This window comes from Lissotriton helveticus, chromosome 11, assembly GCF_964261635.1.
Source record: "Lissotriton helveticus chromosome 11, aLisHel1.1, whole genome shotgun sequence".
NCBI lineage: Eukaryota > Metazoa > Chordata > Amphibia > Caudata > Salamandridae > Lissotriton > Lissotriton helveticus.
The window spans coordinates 800041788-800068104 of NC_136072.1; the positions used below are offsets into that span (position 1 = coordinate 800041788).

The 26317-nt window shown below is 45.1% G+C and overlaps 1 protein-coding gene across 1 annotated transcript in view; it reads right to left on the reverse strand.

Annotated features, from left to right (window-relative positions):
* The window catches only part of SLC20A1 (solute carrier family 20 member 1), a 43077-nt gene extending 18521 nt beyond the window's left edge, over positions 1-24556 (reverse strand). The window contains exons 1-8 of the mRNA XM_078666823.1: positions 24095-24556; positions 15350-15950; positions 10349-10489; positions 10171-10256; positions 4188-4284; positions 2691-2810; positions 1129-1416; positions 113-671 (exon numbers count right to left, since the gene is read on the reverse strand). Of these exons, the coding sequence (XP_078522949.1) occupies positions 113-671; positions 1129-1416; positions 2691-2810; positions 4188-4284; positions 10171-10256; positions 10349-10489; positions 15350-15698 (1640 nt within the window). The 5' untranslated portion in view covers positions 15699-15950; positions 24095-24556. The remainder of the gene's footprint in view (positions 1-112; positions 672-1128; positions 1417-2690; positions 2811-4187; positions 4285-10170; positions 10257-10348; positions 10490-15349; positions 15951-24094) is intronic.
* Positions 24557-26317: the final 1761 nt, after the last annotated feature.

Genomic DNA, 26317 nt, shown 5'->3' on the forward strand with positions numbered 1-26317 from the left:
CTGCTCAATCTCAACTCTCCTACCAGACGGTTTTCAAAAAGAACGCATTAGGCTTATTTAAGCACAACTAAAAGTAGAGTGACAAGTCACTAACTGGTAGAAATCCACTGACCTGACATCATTGCCACCATGTGCGAAGGAGCCAAAGCAGGCAGTGAGGATCTGCAGGAACTGGAAGAGCATGTTAATTTCTGGCTTGTCCTGGTCGTGCCATTCCTCTAGAGAGTGGGTGCTGCCTTTCGGGTCTTCAGGCTCCAACTCCACCTTGCTCTCGTCTACCTCAGCCACCTCTGGGAGAGGGTCCGCCACAGCATTGCAGTAGCTGGTATAGCTGTCCATCCGCGTACGCTTCTTGTTCTCCGCTCCTGTCCAGGTGAGCTTCTCTAGCTCGTCCCCCTTTGGTTCATTATCCCTCGGGCGGAAGGAATCCAGAGGCATGCCGCATATGGCCATGGTGTAGGATGTATAGCTGTTGTTGCGCCTCAAGGGTTTGTCAGCATTGTCCCCCATGCAGTCGCCCACCTTCGCCAGATGGAGCTTGTGCAGCAGGTCCTTGTACAGGCCTGAATCCTTGTGCACTGTGTGGTACTGATACTGCCCGCTGGAGTTAATCTGGTTACTGACCGTTTGATTGAACTGTACATGGTTCCCACTAGGCAACTGTACACGACCTAGAAAAAGGAAGGGCAAACCAGTTAGTGGCATGCTACAAACTGGGTTAAGTGAAAAGCGTTCGCATAGAATACATGATGTAAATATAAAGGATGATTAAATTGCTTCAAATACATTGCATAACAAAAAAGGTAGCACCATTTGCGCTGCAGTAAAAATGACGGCCCCCTTCACCCCACATTCATTGTGAGCTTTGAGGGATGCAAGAAGTGTATGGGGCAGGCTGGCCTGCCAATGAAAGAAAAACTAATGCCACTCCCTCAAAGCAGGTATTTCAGGTGGCGACAGAAAACTCAACTGCCATGGATAATGAAAGAATAATCAGGACCCATTGATAGTGGGACGCAATTGACACATTTAGACATGCAAAACTATCTTCATTGCAAAGAGGGAATTGCTACAAACTGAATCGTCATCTTTCCAGTTTGGGGATTGGAGCCAGCTGACCGAACTCACCATTCATTCCACCGTCGACGTTGGTTTCCTTAAGCTCTTGGCTGGAGGATTTCTCTCTCTCAGGCACGTCGTCAGAGTCTCCCAGGTTGAAAGAAACAGTCCTCTCCTCTGCCGCAGCTCTCGGGATTACAGGAGTGTCCCCACACTCCACGGAGCCCTTGTTCTCAATGCAGATGCCATTACAAAGGGGAATCTTTACCTCTTCAGGATCGGATTTGCGCAAGGAAGAGTGTCGCTCTCTGGACTTGATGGCCATAAGTGGGCTTTCTGAAGGACTAGACTTGTGCCCTGTTGAGAAACAAGACACTGGAGGACGAGTTCCCAACAACAGTGGCATTTCATAGGCTTGAGTCAAATACGAGAAATCCCAATGCACAGTATTCCATAACTAACTTTTCTGAACTATGTTTTTTTTAAATGGGTTCCTTCACCGATTACAATGTTCACTACGGATTTCAAAACAAAAATGGCAATCGAGGCCAGTCAATACAAAGCTAGCTGAAGTCCTTTCAGATTCTACAGTGAAAGTCAGCAATTAGCAAATATTACATAACGTCCTTGCATTACTGTAAAGGACACTACTTCGCATTTTTACAGCGTTTCCTCTGACAGCTGAGAACAGTGGAGCAGAGTGCCTCAAGCTTAATGGCTGCCATCACGTTCACTTGGAAGAACGCTTAAGAGTTTCTAGGAGCAGCAATGCATGTTGTAAGCAACCAGGTTACAATAGTGCTGAAGTAAGGGTCCAGTTAAATACTTTGTATTTCACGCTTTGTGATCTAACAGTAATGTTGTTGAGCAACAGGTACATGACAAGCCATGACCTTCTAAAGTTTACCCATTGGCGTCAAACATTTCCACCATCCTGGTTCACCTAAACTGAATTCTGAAGCTATAAATTATCAGCCACAACAAACCTTGTGTATGCTAAGACAAGAGTGGTTACTAGGGTACTTTATGCAATCCCTCACTTGAGTGACAAGTGCTGCCACCTGCACCATCAGCAGTGGGATTCAATCTCAACTTCAGGCTATCCTGGGAAGCGCAAACTACAGAAGAGGCACGAAAGGTTAACCCAGCCAACACCGCAGGGTTAGATTCTTCCAGTGTCCTGAAGGGGGCTCATGCAGCACTCACCATAATCCTCCATGCCCGTCCGTAATATGATCCAGACATGGTATGCCCAGAATATAGCAACAGCTTGTTATGACTAATGAGACAAGCCAATCAAGGTGAACATGGACCAAAGGATGGCAAATGAACTGCAGTGCCAAGTCTCGATCCCCAGTCACTTCAAATCACCACCCTAGACAAACTTCAAAGAGTACATTCAGACGCAAGCATTTCAGGTGAAAGGGAGCTTGTAATTTACCTGATCTACTAAACCAATAAAAACAAAAAGCAAAAGGGCCAGTTTGCTTCAATTTAACATACTATGTGCAAATGCAGCATTTTCTTTCAGGAAGGCTTAAATTGAGTTTTGTAATACAATTACTGTCTTATCAAAACCAGACTACGCCTCATAAATATTGTTCCAGTAGAAATTGTATGGTATTACTTACGATCAATTTTCCTTCTCATCCGTGGACAAACGAAGAACCAAACAACAAGGGCGCAGATCACAGCACATCCCACGGCAATCAGGATAATGCCCCACAGTGGAACCTTGTCGAAGCCGAGCACTGTCGAATAAAAGAATCATTAGACCATAAATATGGCAGCAACTCGTTTTTATTCGTTAAACACCACTTTTAATTGTTCTAGCTGACATTCTACGATCTTCACACATTCCTTGAAAACGTGTGCTAAGCAGAGCTGAACTGTCTTTAAATCAGGTGACGGCCGCACATCTGGTCGTGTCGGTCAAGAAACTCCTCCCAAAAAATATTCAGTCCTGATGGCAGGACTGGAGGTTTATCGTGATAGCAGGGATCAAGAAATACTAAACCTCCGCTACCCCCCCTCCCCAGTTTACTTTGAGAATCAACTGAACACTGTTAAAGACATCCATCAACTGTTTCCAGTGAGCAAGTGTATAAATTGACAAACGCCACATACACTGTGAAGGAGACCGCCATGAAATGTAAAACTCGGCGCTTCAATAAGTTCACGTGGCTTTATGCTGTACATATATCTGTACAAGCAGTACTGCAGAACCAAGCGGCAGCATTTAGGGCGATAGTTCACCATGTCCTTGGCGGAGTGACCGGGCATTTCACATTCACAATTGCCGAGATTCTGAAAAACTGTTTCAACCCAGCCATCTTATGGGAAGACGAATAACTAACTGCAAGTTACGGGAATTACTTTTGGCCTTCAATTTATTTATAGAACCTTTTCCTAGGACACTAATCTAATCAAAGAAGAAAGCAGCTACTGTATCGAACTCCCAAGCCAGCAGCAGTTCGGGGTCTCAATAACACCAAATAGAGAAAGCGCCTGCATTATCGGTCGTGCGCCACACCCTGCACTTGAGCTTCAGTCGTGCAGCGCACAGATAAAGATGCAGCCGGTCACGTGAACACTGCTGCATCGCTCTTCCAAGCACTTTTCAGAGCCAAGTACTGACGAACATAAGCTGCAAAAACAAGTAGCAGTAAACAAGTCTGGGATAGACTCACAAATATGTTTGTGCCCACTTTTTGATCATCCCACCCTAGCAAAGGAAGGCCAAGGCCAGCTCGTGGCCACAGCTGCTCAATTGTTGCCACCAACACCAAAATTAGATAAAAGAAAGGTTCACATTATTACTGTGAAACAGAGTAGCAATCTCCACACCATTTACCCATTATGTAAAAATCACCAGCTCTTTTGAGGACTACCGTTAAACCCAGTTGGTACCCCTACCTCAAACACTTCTCCGTTGGCATTGTACAAATACCCAAAGCACATCTAAAAATACATAAAACATTTAACGAGGAGAAAGCATGTGGCGCTTGAGGATTGGGAAGCATATCAAACTAGCAGATTTAAACAGCCTCTTGCTTTAATAAGATTAGCCTAGATGTTACAAAATCAACACTGATGCTCATGCCAAGCGCATCCCCCTTTGTACTTACACGGTGCACCAGTATACATGATGGAAAAGAGGTTGATACCAATAGTGCAGGCATAGAAGACCGGTAATGCTCGCAGTCCATTGGGAACAGGATCAGGCTACAAAACAAAAGAACAACATTTCTAAAAACATCCAAAGACCAGTTCACCCTAGGAGATATCCTAAACCAAACAAAAACAAGTCATTAATTACATTTCTTTGGTGAGAGACTGCTCAAAATTTTTCATTGGTGAAATACGTTAAGGAAAGGGTTACCCTGTAAGCATCTGTTCGTGGCATATAGTGCTGTAGATTTACATGCTGTGCATACTTCTGCCATCTACTGTTGGGCCTGAATTTGGGCAATTTATTTTTGTTCAAAGAAGTCTTAAGTCATAAGGTAGTGTGATTTTGCCTCTTGGTGATAATGCGCATGGGAATCAACTCCATGAAGACTCTTCCTGTACTGCAGGTGAGGATGTTTGGATGAAGTGATAAGTAGAATGATGTCCACGCATAAGAGGAAAAAGATCAATACTGCAACAGCCAGAGGCTACCTGGGAGGGCGCATGTGAATCTACAGCATTAAATTCCACGAACAGATGCTTACTAGGCACGACATTTTCTGTTGGAGGCACGTGTGCCTGTAGATACACATGCTGTGCATATACTGGAAATTAGTTCTCCCCAAAAGCAGTGGCTAGCTTGTGGGTGTTGCAATAATTTAGAAAAATGTATGAAGAACTGCCCGATCACCATTGGCTTATTGGCAGGCAGAAAAGCCTCCGTGATATTTTGTGAAAGTGTGGTGTAGATCAGGTAGCTGCATTGCATACATCAGCTACTGGGATGTTCCACAGGAAGGCCATACAGAAGGTCTTTTTTTCGACTAGTGTGCTCTGGGAGTGGGTAGAACCCTTTTTGCCTTAGCACAGCATGTCAATGCATTTAACTATCCATCAGCCAATGCCAGACTTGGATTTAGCCTTCCCTTTATTAGGTTGGGAGAAAGCCAGAGAGTTGTTGGGTCTTTCTGAAAGTTCTAGTCCTATCAATGTAGAACATAAGGGCTTGTTTTACATTCAAGTATGGAGAGCCCAATCTGCAACGGAATCTAGCTGTGAAGGGGGAGGTGCACTATCTTGGGTAGAAATTTGGGGGTGGTGCCGAGGACAACCCTGTCCCTATGTATTTGGAAAAAGGTTCTTCCCGAATTTATGCTTGAACCTCGCCGACTTGGCTGCGTGAGGTAACAGCAATTAGAAAGGTCACCTTCCAAGATAGGAATTGAAGGGGGCAAGTACGAAGGGGCTCAAATGAAGGGCCCATAAGTCATGCAAGTACAATATTAAGGTTTCATGAGGGTGCTGGTGAAACCCAGGGAAGAATCACTCAAGACCTTCCACGAAGGCTTTAATTACTGGTATTTTGAAAAGAAATGTTTATTTTGAAGATCGGCAGCAACTGCGGCTAGATGCAAGCGTATGGAGGTAAAGCCTAGCCCAGAAATTTGTAAGTGAAGCAAGTAGACAATACTCTGTAATGCAGCTTTGAAAGGGTCAATTTGTATTGAGTGGTAGTAGTAGACAAACTTTTTGCATTTGACCGCATAATAGGCACTGGCAGTAGGTTTGAGGGCTTCCTTGTGCATGCTCATGCACTCGGGTGGAAGATTAAGGTACAAAAGTTCTACGACCTCAAGAGCCCGAAGGCAAGACTGAGGAACCGGGAATCTGGGTGCCCAATTGCTCCATGGTTCTGCGTGAGAAGACCCGGCCTGTTAGGGAACCTCTAGATCGGGACGAAAGGTCAATCAGGTGTGAACCATGGCTGGCGAGTCATGTGAGAGCTACCAAGATGGGTGAGGGATGCTCACCGAAGCCTCTGAACCACAAATTGAGGGAGAGGAGGAAAAGGGTAGACAAATATCCTGACCAATTAATCTATAGTGCATTTCTGCTGGACTGTGGGAATATGGAGGCAAAATTTGGGCATTTGGTGTAGTCTGCGGTTGCAAACAGATCTATTTGAGGGAACCCGCATTTGTGCAAGTAACAGGGTAGGACTTTGCAGTGGAATTCCCACTCTTGGACTTATGGCTTCATTCTGCTTTGTTCAACAACACTTTGGTCTATCCCTAGAAGGTATTCCGCTAACAAATTAATGCTGTGGCAGAGAGCCAACTGGTCTGAGATAACAGCTGTAGAGCGTGTCCCGTCCCCCTTCATTGTTTTTGATGGTAGTACGTGGCTGTCATTGTCTGACTGGAAATGGACAACCTTGCTTATCACGTGAGGCAGGAAGGCTTTCAAAGCTAGATGAACAGCTAGAAGATCCGAGGTTGATGTGCAGAACTGGTATCTGGTCTACCCCAGACCCTGTACAGTTAGAGTGCACCTTACCCCAGAGCGCGAGGCATCCGTTGTAACAATGGTACGAGGAACAGGGTCGAGTAAAGGAGGAGCAGCTGCCTGATATGGTCTTTCTGGTGCAGGGGGAGACTACGGTGTAGGAGAGCTGGGCTGATCATAGGGTCCTTTGGGGTGCATGGAATTGGAGTCGGCTGTTCAGGTATGCTGGTCCGGTGTCGTGGAAGGCCAGGAGCGTGGGTGAGCATTTTGAAAGGGACTAGCTTTGATAGGGAGCCAGTGGAGCGTGCGTAGGTGTTGGGAGATGTGGCAGTGTCTTGAGGACCAGTCTTGCGGCGGTGTTCTGGATGTTCTGTAGCTTGCGTGTGAGGTTTCTTTATTCTGGCATAGAGTGCGTTGCTGTAGTAGAGTCTGCTGGTGACCAGGGTGTGAGCGACGGTCTTTCTGTGTTCGAGGTGATCCATTTGAAGGTCTTGCATAGGAGGCAGAGGGTGTGGAAGCAGGACGACGAGATGGCGTTGATCTGGCAGTCCATTTTGAGTTCAGAGTCCAGGATGATTCCCAGGTTGGGGGTGGGGGAGTGGCCAATACACAGACTGCTGAGTAGGTGGGAAGCCCTCAATCTCCCGGTCAGTGTTGTCTTCAATGGAGAAAGGCCTAGTTTGCAGCAGATGGCTGTGGGTGTTCCCCCTAAACGTTGTCAGGACTGAAAAAGTCTGGTGTATCTACTACCCCCTTTTGAGACGGATCAAGTAGACCGGTGCAACAGCTGTGTCTTTTTGGAGCAGATGGAGCGGCAGGCGACAGTCGTTCCAGCAACAAACTACAGAGCTTATGTTGATTGGTCTGAGGGTATTTCGCATGGCAGCAAGGAGAATAGCGAAAAGGCATCCATTCCATCACCATCGAGGCATGGTGGCGAGACGCTGTAGACGGGCGGGCTGGACATGTGAGGAGAGGAGGAGCAGGTGTTGAGGTTGATATGAACACGGGGCAATGAAAGTTTTCAAATTCCAATCCACAGAGGAAAGAGCAATGCGAGTCAAGTACAATGCCAATGGACGGTAGGTGACTAGAACTGGTGTGCGACAAGTGTATGTAGAGACTCGTCTGTTTGTAGCATTGTACATAGTTTTTACCCGTAGCCAGGGGTGATGAATATATTATCCTCATAGGCTGTAATAGTGTACCAACTCAAGGATACTTGTTCGTCATAACCAATGGGGTGGCTTGAAGAAGTTTATAACTTTTTGGCACCCATATACAATATAATCATGTAGGATTATTTATTATTTCAGTTTTTGTTTCCAGTGTTGTTGGGATCCCCGCCACACGTGGTGATTCAATTGGAATCTTGTGTGATCAGCCATTTGGTACTTTGACTGAACTACGGCTAGGCCAACATCAGGACTGGTAACGACATAAGTCCTGAAGAAGACTGGGGTGACCTTTAAGGCGCAGTAAGTCGGTCGAAACATGTTGACAAGCGGTATTAGGAGGGCTGTTTTGAGAACTCTAATTTTCGCTTTGAAACAATACCCATCCTTTTTTCGCTTTTTAATTCTGGTTGTGGAACCTATTAATAAAAGTTTAATTGGTATCCTCAAACCAGTTTTAAAGCACTTCCCCATTAACTGCACTTGTCGCACACCAGTTCTAGTCACAGGGTGACATTCACTGATCCCTGTGTGTGTATATATATATATATACATATGTTGTTCGGTTTTGTTTTGTGTCCTTTGGTCTTTTATGTTTATCCCCTCCCTTATGCTCCGTCCTGAGTGTGGCTACACCTGGGCGTATTGTAAGCAGACCCGATGATGAAGCATGTCACACACACTTCGGTGTGTGAGTGAGGGCAGTATTTCCAAAACAGTTATATTTTCTCTGTTTTCTGGCGTTACATATCTTGAGAGTCTCTCCATCCCTTCTTGTGTGTATGAATATGACTTAGGGGGTTCGGGGTGGTAGAGTTGTAGATACGGTTGACCCTCTCCCCTTACCTGTGTTGAATGAATGGACGGTAGGTACCATATTAACCGGGAAAAAATAAAATCTGCGTTGTTAAACCAGAGCACACGTCCAAACCAGACGGTGGAAAGAAAACAAACAATGTAGGAGTCTATGCCCATTAGCACAAAGGAGGTGTCAATACTCGAAAAACTTCTTCGAAGTAAAACAAATTACACACATCTGGGCCCAAAACTAGATGTAAGAAGTATGCACAGCATATGTAGCTGCAGCCACACATGCCTCGTACAGAGGATTTCTTTATGGAACTCAAAGCCCATTTAATTGCTACCTTTGCAGCGTATCCTGCACTGCACAAGAAATTCACTAGAATCAACAATTTCATGAAGGTTTTCAAAAAGGAGTCAGACAACCCTCTTTAGAGTAGCAACATATTCTGCTTTAACATTAACCTGCAGTGTACAACATAGCAGTCCTGACTAGGTGCATGGGTTTGAATATTGCTAGTCTTATCGCGGAGTGTATCGCACACAATGGGGCCCTGAGGTTTTACTACTTTAGCCACATGTCCCATATTGTGCCTTTCAGAAGGAGTCAAGCACTGGATTAACATGGGGGGGGGGGGGGGAGATTATATCTTTATGACGCCACAATGTACACACTCTTTTGCAGCGGCAATCTAACCTGCATTAAGTGTAGGGCTCATTTAAACAAACCACAAATATGTGGACTAGAGCTCGGTACTAAAACTGATTTTTGTAATAAGGCACGGACTCTTGTAGAAGACCATTCAAGCAGCCCAGGAAAATGTATGGTTCACCCTCCAAGCAGCCTGTTCAAGGAAAAAGCAACAAGATGTCAATAGCCATGTCAGAATGATTTATTGCGGTATCACTTCGAGCCAAGTCACCCAATCTCCCAGATTGGGTCAGAAACAAGTGAGTTGTAACAAGCCTTTTACAGCAAACCGGGGCAGCTCTTGACCAAACGCACAATAAAGCAAGTGATCAAAGTGAGCGTAACCTAGCTGTCACCGATGACCACAATAAAAAGGTCTTGCAAAGGCAGAGTTATGCGACAATATAGGCTATTCTTAGACATTTTCCATTAACAAATAGAAAACCATTAATTTCTTTTAAGCCAAGCAGCCTCCCTACTTAGTTGCGTTATATTGCAATCATTCTGCCGTTTACATGTCCGCCCCATATTAAGTTGCTCTTCAGCAGAATTTCCAGTTCTACAATGTAGCATATAACTCCCACTCTTTCGAGCGGTGCAGCTGTAAGTCTTTGGCCCTGCACTTCTCAGCCATCTCACCACAACAATTAGGGCTGTGCTCCTATGCTAAAGCAGTTGTGTGGTTTCCATTCTGTAAGCAAAGAAATGTATAGGCCATAAAGACAATGGAAAAAATGGCCCAGTTTATTAGAGGTCTGAAATAAAAATCCATTCTTCACTGCTCATGCAGTGGAGAAAAGAGTGCATGCAGGTTTATGTCTGAAGCCCTATTTAGCAGAAATGGTTCATTATATCACTAGGCATGCTAGTCTGGCTCACTTAAAGTTGAATCTTCTGTTGTTCAGAAGCCCCTTTATTGCAGAGCTAACTCCCTATTTCTTAGTCCAATAATAACCAAGATATGCAGTGCAAAAAACACGAACTCACCTTGCGGAGAATGAACTGACGGACGAGAAAGAAGAGCAAAGCAGACATAATACCAGAGAGAAGTGGTGAGATAAACCAAGATAAAACTGGAAAGAAGAGAGAGAAAAAAAAAGACACTATTAACATTACAAACTAAACAAAGGAAATCAAATCCTTGTTGGAAAGTTGCATTACTTACCAATTCTAAGCAGCTCTATCCACTGGACTCCTTGCTGCCCTTTGGCCACCAGTGAGAAACCAATTGTGGCTCCCACAATACAATGGGTACCGGAAATAGGAAGCTTCAAAAATGAAGCTACTAGCTGCCATACAGCCGAACCTGAAAAAAAGAAAATGTATGCATTAGTTTACAGACTGATGCGGTCCCATCGAGAGAGAGAGGGGAGAGAATTGCCTCAGCTAGTTTAAGTGGAAGTATGTGCCCTTTCGAATATTGTTTCACAGTATTTTGAAATATATAGTAGGTTAAAACATTGGCAGTAATGGAGTTTTAAATAGGTCTAAAAACCAGTTTTCTACTTTAAAGGCCACTCGACTAATCTGATGACTATGCTCTGCAATAAAGGCACAATTCGAGTATGGATTACACATAAAACTTATACCTACTGTAGTGTGTTCAATAGGTTTGCAACAGCTTTGCTGAGCACATGCACCTTCTGTTCACTCTATAGAAGCTGGACACGTACAGCACAAGCTGCTGAAGTAGCTTCAGAATTAAAGGAAATTAAATGCAGCTGGAAGTTTAAACTATTACAGGCATGCGGGGTCTCCCACTTGTCACAAACACAAATCAGCCAAACCAGAGGGTGTGTAACAGAAATGTCCCCGATATGGGGCAAGGATGAGCAACCAGTGAGCTCATTATTCCAGCTGCATGATAGCTGGTATCCGGACATTCTTTCGGACTAGCACGTATGACAATCGTGTGCAAACGGTCACCCAGACAATCCTCCAAGTTGTTAGATTTGAATCTGGCTGTGTGGCCTTGAGAGGTGCACCAATGTACCCTGCTCACAAGGCTCATGTCTGTAGCCTGGGACACATACGTTAAGAAATGACGGAGCACAAGGTTTCTAACTGATAATCAAAACTGTTTTTTTTTCTAGTTTGTATGGTGCCAACCGGTACCACATGCATTAAGTTAAAGTTGACTGTAGTGACCAGATGCTGCTCTAACATCCAGATTAAATGCATGTGTGTTTTGTCCGCATAGCAGAGATCCATGTTCAGTTTGAGTGTACGTTCACTAGATCAATGGGTCCAATTCTGGACGGCCCCTGGTACAAAATATCACAAGACTGAGGTTGCAGCTTAGCCTTCCCAGGCAAGGAAGAATATTGCTGGCACTGCGATAAACAGCCCAGATACTAAACGATCAGGCAAAAGCAGCTTTAAAAATGTAGTGGAACCTCAGACGTTTTCGTAGATTCTCTCTCACGGGGCACTACCATCAGGGCCGATGGTGGGCAAGCACAGGAGGTGTAATAAGAATCGTTGAGACAGGGCTTGCCCATTTCACAAGTGCTACTCCCACAAGGACTAATGACAGCTAGGTGCGGAGCTTAACACTGGATTGTGCTGCTGCTGTGGGTCCTTCAATTGTAGACCCCACTCATTCAGGTCTAATGAGAAAAGAACACACTCCGATAAAAACTAGGTCGGCTCTACAATTCGAATACAACCACTTCCAAGCGGGACCTGAACATTACCACTTGGTTCCAGCGCTTCTATTAATCAAGAAAGTTGCTACCCTACAGAGTAGCTAAAAAACCCTGACATTCAGGACTGGTGTCTGGTTGGGTAAACTTCAGAGAAGAGCAGTGGGTCTGTCTGTTAACTTGAGTTGAAGACCTTCCGAAAGAGGGGGAGAATTGCCTGGCCCCTATAGGGAGGCAACCGCTATGATGAAACTCAATGTAACTGGCACCACCCAGTTGGTCTACCAGCCTCACCAACCTAACCTCAAGACACTCATTCATCCTACAAGAGACATGACAGCTATCCACCAATGTTCTGCAGCTATGAGCTACTGTTAACTAAGAACCTACAGGTACAAGCCTGAGGGACAGCTATAAGTGAGCACTCTTATTCCCCCACCACTCCAAAGGGAGGACACTGCCACTATCTGAAGTACAGACTGCCACTGTGTCCACTCAAACAGCCAATAAAATCTTTGGGCAGACCAAAGGTGGCCTGTCGACCAGCACGCTCACTTGTTGGGAGAATTTGACGGCAGTGTGGTTGCACATATCTAACTGAAGAACCAAGTGTACGTGCTCATTGAACCAATAAATACTGAGGTGAAGCCAAGAGCGCTGAAGACAGGGCCTCCCGTATCAAAATAAAATAGGTTGTGACAAAAACATTTAATTCTCCAAGGACGGTCTTACAGGTCACAGAACTAGAAAGCTACTTGTGCACGTTGTGAGCCTTCCCCTTGCGCTTCTGTTAAACCACCTCAGTATCTGTGCAGAATTCCCAATATTGCAGTTGTTTCTGTGCAGCATTGTGTTTTGTAGTGCATTAAGAAACATATTTCATAAAAACAAGCACGGGACAGAAAGTAGAGTCCATAGACTGTCATCACACTACCTTACTGAAAATCTTGGCTTAATTGCCCTGCAACTAAAGAAGGTAAAGTGCTGAGTGGGTGTATTGGGTGTTCAGTTTGCAGGTCCATTGTAGGTCAGGAAGCAGTAAACTAGTTTGTTCCATGAACCGCAGAACAGGCCAAGAGATTCAATTTCTTAAACACAAAGGGGATCAGAAAACCCAGATACACCTCTGAAAAACCAAATTAGCAACAAATATAGTGGTGGGGTTAGTCCTCAGGTGACTAGATTCTGTAAGTCATATTTGTTCGTTTAAGGGGGAGCAGCGACTGGTTATTCAATGGGGGGCGGAGACATATGCATGCCTTGGTTAGGCCTGCTTCTCGGAAGACATGCAAGAGTAAAAATAGACTCGTGTATTCAAAGTATTCCACACATGCCACTACTGAAAAATGATCTGCACTTCTGTGGGAAATGGATTAACGTGTACAGATAGTGACAGTGAAAGGCACGGACTTTTTAGGTTAAGGCAGCTGAGGAGCAGGCTAGACAAAATTGTTTAATACAGCTTTTTAATTTCTCAAAAATATACCTACAGCACAAGTGGACATATTCACACAAAGCAGTCAATATGAAGTAAAAAGGAACAGGTCATAATTATAGTTCCCTCCAAAGACTTCAAGTAGAGCTTCACCAAAAAGCATACTTTATCATCTGGTCACAGAAATGTACAAGAATGCTTTTCTTTACGAGTTTCCTTACTTTTGAGGCAGTAATGTACGGCATGCAATCTATGGACCTGGAAGCTAGCTAAACAAAGAAACTAAATATTCCTAACTATCGTAAAAGTTCACCAAGGCAGAGCAAGCATTAGTAAAGAAAATCAGCATGGCTTGCATTTTCAGTTCTAAACCAGACCCATTGGACTTCCTAAAGCCACCAGGTGCCACATTTGTTTTTCATTATTAAGCCAACAGCAGATGAGAGCTACTGGATGTGCTTAATCTTATTAGCGGCCTGGTGGCTAGAGGAAACAAAGGCTAGTTCCTCGAATGAAAACCTTTGGAGGAATAGCGTAAGTGAACCAATGAGCCTTGTAGAGAAAGCTTGAAAAAAAAAAGCAGAGTGAGAGTAGGACTTTTAAGAGGGCTTATCAGATAATAAATATTCCTTTATGCATGTAAACAGAGCAGGTTCCGGGGGTGGGGGCTGAAAGTACCTAAACAGGATCATCCTCCTTTGAAAAGCATGTAAAAATTGGTCGAGATACCAGCAGTTACTACAAGGAGGCAAAAAGAAAAAGGCCCTAATGTTGAAAGAATCTTATGGAAAGAACAGGCTGGAGATATAGATAGATATAGATATAAAAAATATTCTGCTCAAGGGAATTATTTACTTCCAATTCAGATACGGTATACACAAGTACAGCCAATGAGGATTGCTGAATATTTTCGTGTACACCACCACATCCAGTGCATATTTGCAGGAGCACAACTCACTATACTGTAAAATCTACACTGTATGGTTCTTTTTCTTAGTAGAAACTAGCACATAGATAACCCATATGTGGAACTGCCATTGTACCCCAACAGTCTAGGACACAAGTTACTAAAGACCAGCAAATGGTGAAGTATTCTCCACAGCCAGCAACTGTGCTGAGCTGGGGCTGGTGAGTGTTAATATGCAGCCTTGTAAACATCTTCCAACCCAGAAAATTGTTTTAGCCATTTGGCTAACCAAGATTGCCTCGATGTTGGTATGCACATCTTTTCAAAAACACCACTGACCACCTAGATCATTTAATCACGACTCAGAAGGCTTCAGTTAAGGTAGCCAATTTTTGCAGGGAAAAGCAGGTTTGGAGTACAAGGAACACCACTGTGTAGGTGGCTACTGAAAGGTGGCTGTTTTCAGTCTGACTGCAGTGTCTGGGGTGACCAGATGCAGTGTTAACCATTTAGAAGTTTGTTTGAAAAGATACTCAACAGCTCCTAAGAACACTGGTTGAGGCATTGGTGTTTACCCTAGTGGATCCTAGGAGGCATTTGTAAACTATAAATATCAACCACCAATGCATTGATTAGTAACGTGAATGGCTTTATGTATGATGCCAAGACCCTTCATGCATGAGCACCAAGTTGGGCTAATGGGGATGGATATACATGCAAAATTGGTTCCCAGCACACCTGGCCTACGTGGTAGCCACAACTTGAACCTTGCTGGCAAAGTATATTAAACCAGTTTGACAGACCTTGTTGCTGCAAATTAAAATAGTTCAGACGAGAGGGGCACTTTAGATACCTTTTCAAAGTGGCAGAAAGTAAAGTGGATTTTGTTTGTGCAGCAGTTTCAATGCCATAGCAAAGTCATACAATTGACATACAGGCTTAATTTTAATTGAGTGTTGGACAAAGGACGCGAGTGCTTAAAAACTGATAGTTGGGCTTTATGGACAACTGTCAAAAAGGGTTCCTATTTTGTGATGCTAAATCAAAGGATTATGTGGAGATTTTTTTGGGGGGTAGGTTCGAGGGGGGCAGGAATCTCAGACTCAGGAGCTTAATGTTGGCTTAATTCTAAAAGCACATTTGGGCATACACTTAAACGCTTGACAGAAACAAACTTACCAAACATGGCACTCACAGATCCAGCCATCAGTAGCTCTTGGGTGGTGTTGTACATTTCCACATCAATCAACCCTTTGCGGATGGTCTCGCTGACTTTGGCTCCCAAAAGGACTGAGCCCACAGTCTCAAAGATGGATGCCAAAATGCATGCTTGCCGGAGCGTCACCACGCCAGATCCCACTGCTGTTCCAAAGGAGTTTGCTACATCATTGGCACCCACAGAAAAGGCAAGGACGAACGCGATGATAAAGCCCACTATCAGCAGCCAAAGGAATGCAGTCAACGGCCCAGCACTTTCTGCGCCCACTATGCTTGTAACTAAACTCATCAAGGCTGTCGTTGATTCCATGTTTATCAAAATTAGTGGTTCAAAAAAAATATTTAACTTGATATGTAAACAAAATGAGGTATGAAAATATTCAATAAATAATGTATTATAAAATTAAATAAGACTGTAAACTATGATATGTATTGAGGCGTTAACCTATTGCTATCCTCTACGTATCAGTGTCTGTTTTCTAGAGTTCGTGCAGCTCTGACGAGTTAAAGATGATGAATAAAGCCCCATGGTGAAGAGAGATGTGCGAGCAAGTTCTTCATTCTGTAGGGAAAAGGGAAAAAAAAGAAAAAAAAAGCTCAAAACCAGTCACATACGTCTAAAACAAAAAAAGAATTAAGTAGTTAAAATTAAACATTTACTGAAACAATTTAAGCACCTGAATGTATGGGCAAACGGGACTACTTTTTTGGCTAAGAAATTTAAATACCTGATTAGCGAGGGTTATAGCGGAGGAGGTTTTGTATTTGAGCGCCTACGGCAGTGCAGTTATTGGTTCAACGGGCCTCAAAGCATTCGATAATATAGGAAAGGTATTTATAGTTATTAAACATAAACATGGGGTTGGGAGTGGGACTCTTAATACTTCGTTTCTTAAACCGCTAAAAGTATGAGACTCAAATCTGTAGCATGGAAACTACCATCTAGACAGCTTAAACCTTACAAAGAGGCCTAGCAATTTAACAAGGGTTTTGTATTGCTTTTCTTTGGGGGGGGGGGGGGGAGAATGAATTAGTTTCAGCGAGGTCTAACTGCAGCTACCACTATAACAAGCATTGAAAATGCAATAGGTCTCGCAATAGAAGAGTTTGACGTTTTTCGTTTTGCAAATGGATGAGTGGCGTTGCGTGGGTGAGTGGCGTTGCGTGGGTGAGTGGCGTTGCGTGGGTGAGTGGCGTTGCGTGGGTGAGTGGCGTTGCATGGGGGGATGGATGGATGGAGTGGGGGATGGATGGATGAAGTGGGATGGATGGATGGATGGAGTGGGGGATGGATGGATGGAGTGGGATGGATGGATGGATGGAGTGGGATGGATGGATGGAGTGGGATGGATGGATGGATGGATGGAGTGGGATGGATGGATGGATGGAGTGGGATGGATGGATGGAGTGGGATGGATGGATGGATGGAGTGGGGGGATGGATGGATGGAGTGGGGGGGATGATGGAGTGGGGGAGGGATGGATGGAGTGGAAACCGGGCGGCAAGGGCTGTGATTTATAATGTGTTATGTTTAGTAGTAAACGGGCGTACGACATAGCAGGTATGTCCATCTTTAATGAATATGTAGGGCACAAATGACGTGATAAACAGAAGAGGCGCAGATTGGTGGTTGAAGAGCCCAGAGAGTAGTAAAAACAATAACAAAAGATGCAGCAAAGGCTTCAAAGTTAAGAAAAGATGCAGGCACTGCTTTGGTATTGTGAGGAGGAGGACATGTAACCGGAAATACAATGTTTATAATGTAAAAGTTTAAATCAACAGGAAACGTGAGAAATTACCTGGCTGCAGTGGAAATTAAAGAGAAACATGCAGACAAAGGTTTTATGCCGGAGGACACAAATGAACCAGGACAGGAAAACAAATATTTATGATGTAAAACTATATTAACAGCAAACCTGCGAAACCATGTGGGGAAGGAGGATATTTAATAAACAGAGAGGTAGGTGAAAACATAAAAGAAACAGGCAGGCAAATCTTTCTGATTCTATAGAGGTTAAAACGCACGGGGAAGCTTTAATTTGTAATTTAAAACGTTAATGTAGCAGGAGTTTAGAAGTGTAGATAGTTTAAAAGATTAAATAAACAGGAGTAAGCAGGCAATGAAACATAACAAGTGAGACGGAAAGCCAGAGGCCAGCATCAAACGGACAATACAGAGGGTCTGTCTGTTGCTTGTGTGCTCAGCCGTGACCTGCGCCAAGGAGCTGAGAGCGTTGGGAGAAGGGGGTGTAGTGCACGCGCTGGGAAGAGCAGCAGCAGGGAGGGGGTGGCAAATTGTTCTTTGCTTTGGGCGCTCTGTAGTGGGGAAGGGGGATGGGGCACGTATAGGAGGTGGCAGGAAAAACAGGGACAGGGTAGAAGAAACAGTAAGGGGATGGGATAAGTTAAACAAGTGAAAAATGAGTGAGCCCCTTCATGGTTGTGTGTGACAGACACCTCCTTTATGCTGCAGTAATATTGGGGAATTCAGAAGTAACAAGGAGTGGGGGGAAAGGAGCGGTGGGAGCGAGAGGAGACGAGATGCCAGCAGAGCCGAGGATGGGAACCCAGAGGCGGCCCTAAGGCTGGCAGCAGAGAGGGGAAGTCGGAGAGGCTGTGTGCGGGGAGAGAGGAACAGATGGCTGTGAAGCAGGGGGTGTGAAGGATGGGGGTGGGTGGGGAGCGTAGGGACGGCTCAGATGCCTGAGGCAGAGCGCACCCTTTAATTTGTAATTTAAAACGTTAATGTAGCAGGAGTTTAGAAGTGTAGATAGTTTAAAAGATTAAATAAACAGGAGTAAGCAGGCAATGAAACATAACAATTGAGACGGAAAGCCAGAGGCCAGCATCAAACGGACAATACAGAGGGTCTGTTGCTTGTGTGCTCAGCCGTGACCTGCGCCAAGGAGCTGAGAGCGTTGGGAGAAGGGGGTGTAGTGCACGCGCTGGGAAGAGCAGCAGCAGGGAGGGGGTGGCAAATGGTTCTTTGCTTTGGGCGCTCTGTAGTGGGGAAGGGGGATGGGGCACGTATATGAGGTGGCAGGAAAAACAGGGACAGGGTAGAAGAAACAGTAAGGGGATGGGATAAGTTAAACAAGAGGCTGGGAAACAAAGAACGTGTAGCTGGAGGGGGCGGGATGGATTACAGAGAAGGAAGACGGGTGGGAGAAATGTTCGAAAAACAAGAGCACTTCCAGGGGGCGGAGCAGGGAGAGCGGCCTTTGAAGTGCACTTTACACGGCCGGCCGGCAGTGAAACTGAAAGCATGGCCGGCCGCCGTGAAAGCCTTTGATGACGCAGCAGGGGGAACAGACGGCGAGAGGGTGTGAAAGCAGCAGGGGCAGGCAGGCGGCTGGGGGCATGTGCACGCGCTTTTAAGCGCATGCGCATTAAGCTTCAATTTCACGGGCACTGCAAGGAATCGCCACGATTCCTTGCAAGTTGGTTCAAGACTGTTTAAGCCCCAATAGTCTCGCAAGCTCGATGCGCATGCGCATCGACAGGCGAGACCTAAAAAGTGGTAGGTTACGGAGAATATCAACTTCAGGAAAGACAACACTAAACAGGAGGGCTAGAAGAGCCATTGTTACGAGACTCAAAACCACGCATTCAGTCAAACGCATTACATTAACTGAAACTGGGCAGACTATACTTTTGTCAAGGGAGTTGTGGATAACTGTATATTTTTAAGAACTAGTAAAAATGCAGACAGCTTCGCGGCTAAGCCAGAGCTAAAAGCATCGCTGGGAGTGATAGTGAGAACTGGTCTAGGTGTGTAGTAAATCTGTTACTTAACTTTTGGGGCAGATTGGAGAACAGCGTTCATGCCATTGAACCCAGTAAGTACACCATTAGAAGTGTGAGCTAACTGGCATTTCTTTTACAGTAGTCAAAATGAAAATTAGAGAACCCACAATGGCCGACAAAACGGAGTACAGCGCACTAAAACGGCTAACGGGCTTGCAAAATTGCCCTTTCTGGGGAATCCCCAAAGTCAGCATGTATTACAGTACACATCAAGTATTCCAATCCCAGTGTTATTGGGGGAGTTAACAATGCCTCTGGACCCTTTGAGAACCATAAGGGCAGCAAACTTCTCTAGTGCCGATACACGGGCGCGGCATCTCTAGTACCGATGTCAGTTTTAAAACTATTTCTCATTGCCACCGATGGCATTATTTATAAGTGAGGGTCGAGCTGGGATTTCGATGTACCTATTCCTATGGATATGCATCAAAAATACATAATTTTATGCGAGAATATGATGGCAACAATAGTGTTAAGAATGAGATGTCGGATTATCTAAGAATTTCCATGGTTTAAAAAAAAAAAGTATTAATAATAATAATAATAAGTCACTGAATATTAAAAATTAAACAAGAGGCCAAACGTGAGTGAAAGATAGGGCTAGTCTAGACAGAAATATTTCAGTAACCTAAGCGGCAAAGCGCTCAGCTTATCAAAGGATTGGCGATGGTACAGACTTCGATATTCTGATTCCGCTCGAGGTTTCCATGCAAAAAGTTGACCGGTTGACTGAAAGATCTTATTAAACATGTAGAATTCTGATGGAAGCCTGCCTAGAACAGAAGGACCTTTAAATAGCAAAAAGGGTAGAAAAGCCTGCATTCCAAAAGACAACCCTCCCGCCGTGGATTTGAATTTGAAGTGACCTTCCCGCTCATTCCGAAGGTCTCTGCAGAACAGCAGAGAAAGAGGAAACGATTCTTCCCGCCCACGTCTCCCGCCCAGGCTGTCTAGTAAGGCGCTGAAGGGCGAGAGCATCAAGGCTTTTAAAGAAGGCTCTCTATCGGCAGTCTGGCGAATACTCAAACCCTGGCACGGGGATGGTAAAAGGTACTACACCCGATGTTGGCACAGAGCCATCGGGCACGATAGGCGCTGCGCGCTTGGCATAAAAGAGGGCAGGTGAGGAATCTCAAACAGCAACAAAGAACTACCGCCTCCCTCTTATAGTACACTCACTGTGCGCCATTATCCATTCATTGACAAGCCAATTCTACAGCTATAGTGCGATACTAGAAAATAATCCACTCTGACCTACGTGCATTATAACGAGATGGTTGTCGTTTAGTTAAAATGTATGGGTAACTTCCAATTCCTGCAGAATCCGGCCACCCTCATACCGGATTCACCAGACAGACGACAACCAAACGCATGAAATCACCCGAACGACGGAAGACAACAAGCACGGAATGCAATATTCGGGCATGACTGGGTTCACTTTGTACCGCTACAGCAGATCGGTGTCCATTCTACCCTCCCATCCTCCATTAAGTCGTTCCCATCCATCTCAAGAGCCCCCGCCGCGCGCTCCTCTCCCAGGGCACTAGGACAGCTGAATGCGAAACTGGCGCAGGCTATATATAGCCTGCCCTAAACCAAGCATCTGATGCCAGCGCACCTTCAAAATTTAGCTCGTGTACTGATCTACTGCTTCCAATAGCACCCTATGTATTCGATGCACAATGGACGTGAATGACGTCCATATTGTTCATAGGTTTCAACACTCATGTCAAATAAAACTTAAGGATAATAAAACGCTGCCTGTCTGGATGAGTGCGGTTGTCACAGCAAAGCAGGGAAAGGGAGCATGAGGCGGTGCTTGCAACCCCCCCTTTAGAGAGGAGATTGCACAACGAAAAGAAGCCGGTTTTATCTGCTTTTAAGTGGAGTGAAAAGCCGTATTGAAGGGCCGCAATTCTGTCAGCGATAGCAGCTCAGGGACGCAAGGCGCGCTTTTCTTAACCCATTTATCCACCTCCCCGCATCTACATGTAACGTTAAACTTGCATACACAGCTTGAGATGACACCTTGTGGACTATCGGTGCCTTAGCATGCTAGGGCACGTTTATCCTGAAGCACAGCCCGTTAACATGCTTAACAGACCAATCAAAGCATTTTAAAGGCTTGCCATGCTGGGTGAGACTTACTCCCGCCAGACTCCCCGTAGGTGCTGAGCATCAAGGATGCAACCAGAATGCACCCAGCCAGGGTCGCATGCGGCCTCCCTGACCTTTACATGTGGCACAATGGTCAACAGCAACACTGGGCTGCTGTTTTCTCGACTCCGCACTAACATTGAGAAGCAGGTTAAATAAACAGGCAAGACTTTATTTAAAGGCTAACTGAAGTTGACGTGAGGAAGTAACTAGATTATCCTGGCCCGCCTAACTTTATGAACACACTTATATTTAAAAACATTTGCAGCAAAAGTGTAAAAATATAAGGTCTCTTCAAAATTCAAAAAGTATATTTAGTTAGAGGCAGAACCGTTTCACCTTAGACCACATTATATTAATGCATTTAAAAGTTCTCTTTTTAAACGCAATAGTTTTCAAACAAGAATTTAGACATTCACTCTTCACCCCACACTGACAACGTTAACAGTGAAATGAAATGCAAGTCAGTTAAGTGCACTCTGGGGTGGGTAACTATTATACATGAACATTATAGTCTATTAAATAAAAGACAGGAGAAAGTTGTATACAATACACACCCAGATGTCATGTACTTCGACAACCTCCATTCATGTGATAATTAAGATAAAGGAGGGAAGTGAACTTAGTGGGGGACGCCGGGATTAATCACAAGTTTTCTGGTTTCAGAATTGTACAACTAAGCCATTGGATGTTTATGCTTCACTTACACTACACGCACCTCACTGGCACCCCCCCCCTCCCCCCCCCCCAAAAAAAGCTACCCTTCTGGCATCAATGCGGCCCACAATCGCATCACAGACCAAATCTTTTGGCCTTAGGGAAAATATGAGTATCAGTGGCTAGAGTGTATAATGCCCAGATCATAAGGGGAAGGGGTCATATTTAAGGCAGATTTCCATTAACAGGTTGCCGCAATGATGACGGAACCATCTGACAGGGTACAAATCTACCAAGTTAGACAAGGGGTGCCCAAGAAAGAACGATTTGTGAAGCCGAGCAAGTATCCAATCAGACACCCGATAAGACGTAACTGACGTCCTCCTGTACAAAGTAAGTCTAGCCAGGGATATATGTGGATTCCAACTAAGTTGGAAGGCATTTTCATCATGGCAAGGGCTCAACACCTATCAACGAATGCAAATTGTGCAATGCTACATGGCGAGTGGGATCCACGTACCAGAGAAAAGATAACACAGCAACCCACAACCGTAACCGTGTAGGTGACCTGGGACACAAAACTGCCCTTTATAGAAAGATACTTGCAGTCCGGTAGATTAAGGCTCTTTTGATGCATAGAGATTTAGTTCTATTTAACCAATTACACTTTAAGGGATAGAAACTATTTTTGTAGGATAACTGTTCTAATAGGAGCAACCCACAATGACGTACACATTGTTCACTCAACTAAGGTTCCCAAGTAGTAATCAAACAAATGTATGCTTGTGAATCACGTGTATAAACAGCCATATGCAGCTCTTAAATGCACGACACCTTAAAGTATTTGTCGAAGCGAGAAAATGAAGCGTTATAGGTTTCCTTTGATAATGATGTAGGCAATTAAGCGTATTCAATGGCGCGTTACACGTTTCCTATGACAACTATGTATGTAATTGAGCGTATTCAATGATCTCAGTGTTGCCCTGGAGAAAAGCTACGGAGAGTATAACATCGTCCTACAAGTTTAACTGGTTTACTGAACTTTTTGGGGGAAAGGGACACGAAAGCCCCCCCCCCCCCCAAACATACTCATGTATGCTGTCTGTAAACCAGCCTGCTGTACTACCAAAGCCCAGGTCTAAAACCCTGCCCTGCAACAACATATCAATCACTGCTACTGCTGGGGGTAAGCCACCACCATATCGCAATTCAGAAAAAACTTCGGCTCCCACTTTAACTAAACAAACCACGTGCCTGGTTTCACGCAATAGGTCGATCGAGCCTACATCAACCTGGTGCCCCGCAAGACAGCCTACAGTAGACAACCAGCTTCCGTTCCGTCACACTACGATCCTCCTCACGTGTGTGCTCCCAGCCTTTCATCATGTTGAAGATTTGCATTCCAGTTCAAATGAGACTCCATCCACCCAAGTTACAATTAATATCACATTATTCTGTTACGTGTGAACTGCCTCCTTGTTCTAGAAACTCCCACTCTGCCTCTCCTCACATGGCACGGAGTCAGGGGCTTTGTACGCCCCGTAGTGGCAGTTATGGAGGGCACGTAAGAGATCAGTGTGTCCACAAGGTGCCGCGAATAAGGCGCCGGGGGAACAAGATAGCACAGTCCGAGCCAGCCATATTTCGAGCTTCAGACAGGAAGCGCTTTCTATGGCGGCGCCATTATGCCCTAGGAAGGACAGGCCTCCTGACTACGAGCAGGTGGGAAATATTCTGATGGATAATAGACACCCCGCGCTTACCAACATTGGAAACGTGAAAGCCGGTGTGCAGACGAAAGAAATAAGCCCGCATGGTATATACTGTTTAATACACACTAGAATCTCTGAACCCCATACCGGCTTAATGCCGGGTCTGTCTGACACGCACGCATACGCAAGATACCAAGCCATGTGATTAGTACCGAGGAAAAGGAAGGAGTGGTTAAGGGAATTGGAAGCGCGGAAGGATACGAAGTTCAGTGGGAAAATGAATACAACCGAAACTTGGTGGGAAAGGAGGGGCATACACGGGATACAAAAGGAGCAGAGACGAAGAGCAAAATTACGGCGGACAAGTACTCACCAAAGCCTGCAAGGCCGCACTACTTCTCCTCCGCTCCTTAACTGGACGAACCACTGAGTTGGGCGCGAGATTCCTCCTCCGCGCCTGCGCACAACTCGCTGCCGTGAACAGACTAAAACAAGGGGAGGGGGGGTAAAAATCGGGACGCTCGGGCGGGAAATCGCCGAGCTCGAGACCTCCGTCGCCGAGCGCGTCTAAAAAGATAAAAACAGAGCCGCGAACACCGCCGCCATTCACTGTCAGATCCCGCGCGCCGGCTGTATTTATAGAAGGCTGGGTAAGGTCACGCCTTCCTGCGTCACTACTCGAGCCAGCCTGTGCCGCCCCGGGGAGTGTCGGCCAGAGCGCCCGCCTACATCCTGTAGGAAGGGGAGGGCGGTCATGGAGCAGGCTAAGCTCGGTGACCTCCCCAGTGGAACGGGTCTCTGGGAGCCACGCCTCGTGAGCGTCTGCTGTCAGTATGTGGCTGTGCTCACATTCTGCAAGAAGGTCCTTCGGAAGGCCCGCCCACATCCTCTGAAGATGTCACTCACAAGCCAGACCCCCTGCCCAACCCATCCTGAGAAGCGTCAGTCAACATGTAGGCTCCACCCATGTTCACTGTAGCTCCAAAACCCGTCACATTTGGTTCACATACAACATTTATTCCTTCATAATGCGACGTGCAGTCAAGGGACTGGCCGTTGACCGCATATTGCTCGTCGACGCTTAGACCCGAGCTCCCTTCCACATGTGTCATTCAGTGTAAATACCCCTCCCTCAGACCGCGAGCTGCAGGAATGCTACCGCGACGACACGCCCATCGCCCGCCGACCACCTAGGTGCCAGGAACAGTAGGCCTCGCCCACTTTGGAATGGCAACTCGAAACGCGTCATTGCTTGTAACCAATGCAAACAAAAGAGGGGCAACAAGGGCAGGGGCACAGACATGCGGAAGAAAGGATAACAAACTGTCCTGAAAGAGGATTGTTTAGGGGAAAGCTTACATTTTTGGTGTCCGTTTCTGAATACTTACATATATAACACTTTGGGTAATACTTTTGGTAGCCCGAGGAGGTTCAAGCCTAATCGCTGGTAAAATGGAATCCTGAGAAATCTATTTGTATATATATGTATGTAGAGATAACTCCAACCACTAGTATATGTAGTAGACCTTTTACTGACTACCATTCCTATGTGATTCTTTGAGTTTATCCATTTGTATCTCTTCCTTGAGTGACTTTACAACTTGTACATTTGCAATTTTTTCTGTTTATATCTTTTATGTAACTCGTGTAATCCTAAATCCTTATGTATCGCAACTCGGGTAATGTTCGCGCTATATAAAATCGCATTAAATAAATAAAATAAATGAAGAGAGTGTGGCTCCGTTACGGGAGTCAAAAACGCCCATCAAAATGTTTGTGGCTGAGCGTTATGTCTTCTAACAGAACAAGAAAAGGATGTTAGGGCTTTAGCCAATTTTTTTAGGTCCCTTCGACCGGACACACTATTAACGTCCGTTCCTTGCACTTTTGGGCCCTGGTTTAAGGGGAGGATGTGAGGACCCTCTACCTTCTAGTTCGCATGAGATGTGGCATCACAGAAGGTGACGTCACAGGACTATTAATCTTCTTTGGCACTGCTGAAGTAACAGTATTGATATCAGTAACATGGATATAAAGATAAATGCCCAAATGAAAATAAGTCCATCTATTTTAAGGCGGTATTAAGTGGATTACATTAGCCACAATGGATGGAAAAGCTAGTTCCCGGTTTCAAAGAAAAGCTCGCTTTCCTTACTCCATGTTAACTAATTGTTTGCAGATTACGGTATGATAAAGTTGAGTTCTGGATAATGGGTGCTCAGCCCAAAAAATAGGCTACCACTTACTAGGCATCATTGTAGCCATGATCCACCACTGTGAGGCCCAGGGAAGAGGGGGCCTCTCTTAGGACTCCTACTGCTACATTGTGTCTGGGAGGTGCAGGGCAGGGAAAAGCATTCCTTAAAGTAAGTACTGAACCAAAGCAAGACCAGGAGCTTAAACCCAGGGCCATGGCTTTCAATGAGGCCGGTTCTCTGTTTCTTAGGCAGAAAAGAATTAAAATTGGACTCTGAAAGGGATCCCTATCAGCTCTGTATTTATGTCCTTTACAAGTCAAAACACTGATCAATATCTCAACAATGACTTTAAACAACATTAAGCTACTTCAAGCCCATAGTGTAGCTCTGTGGTCCAA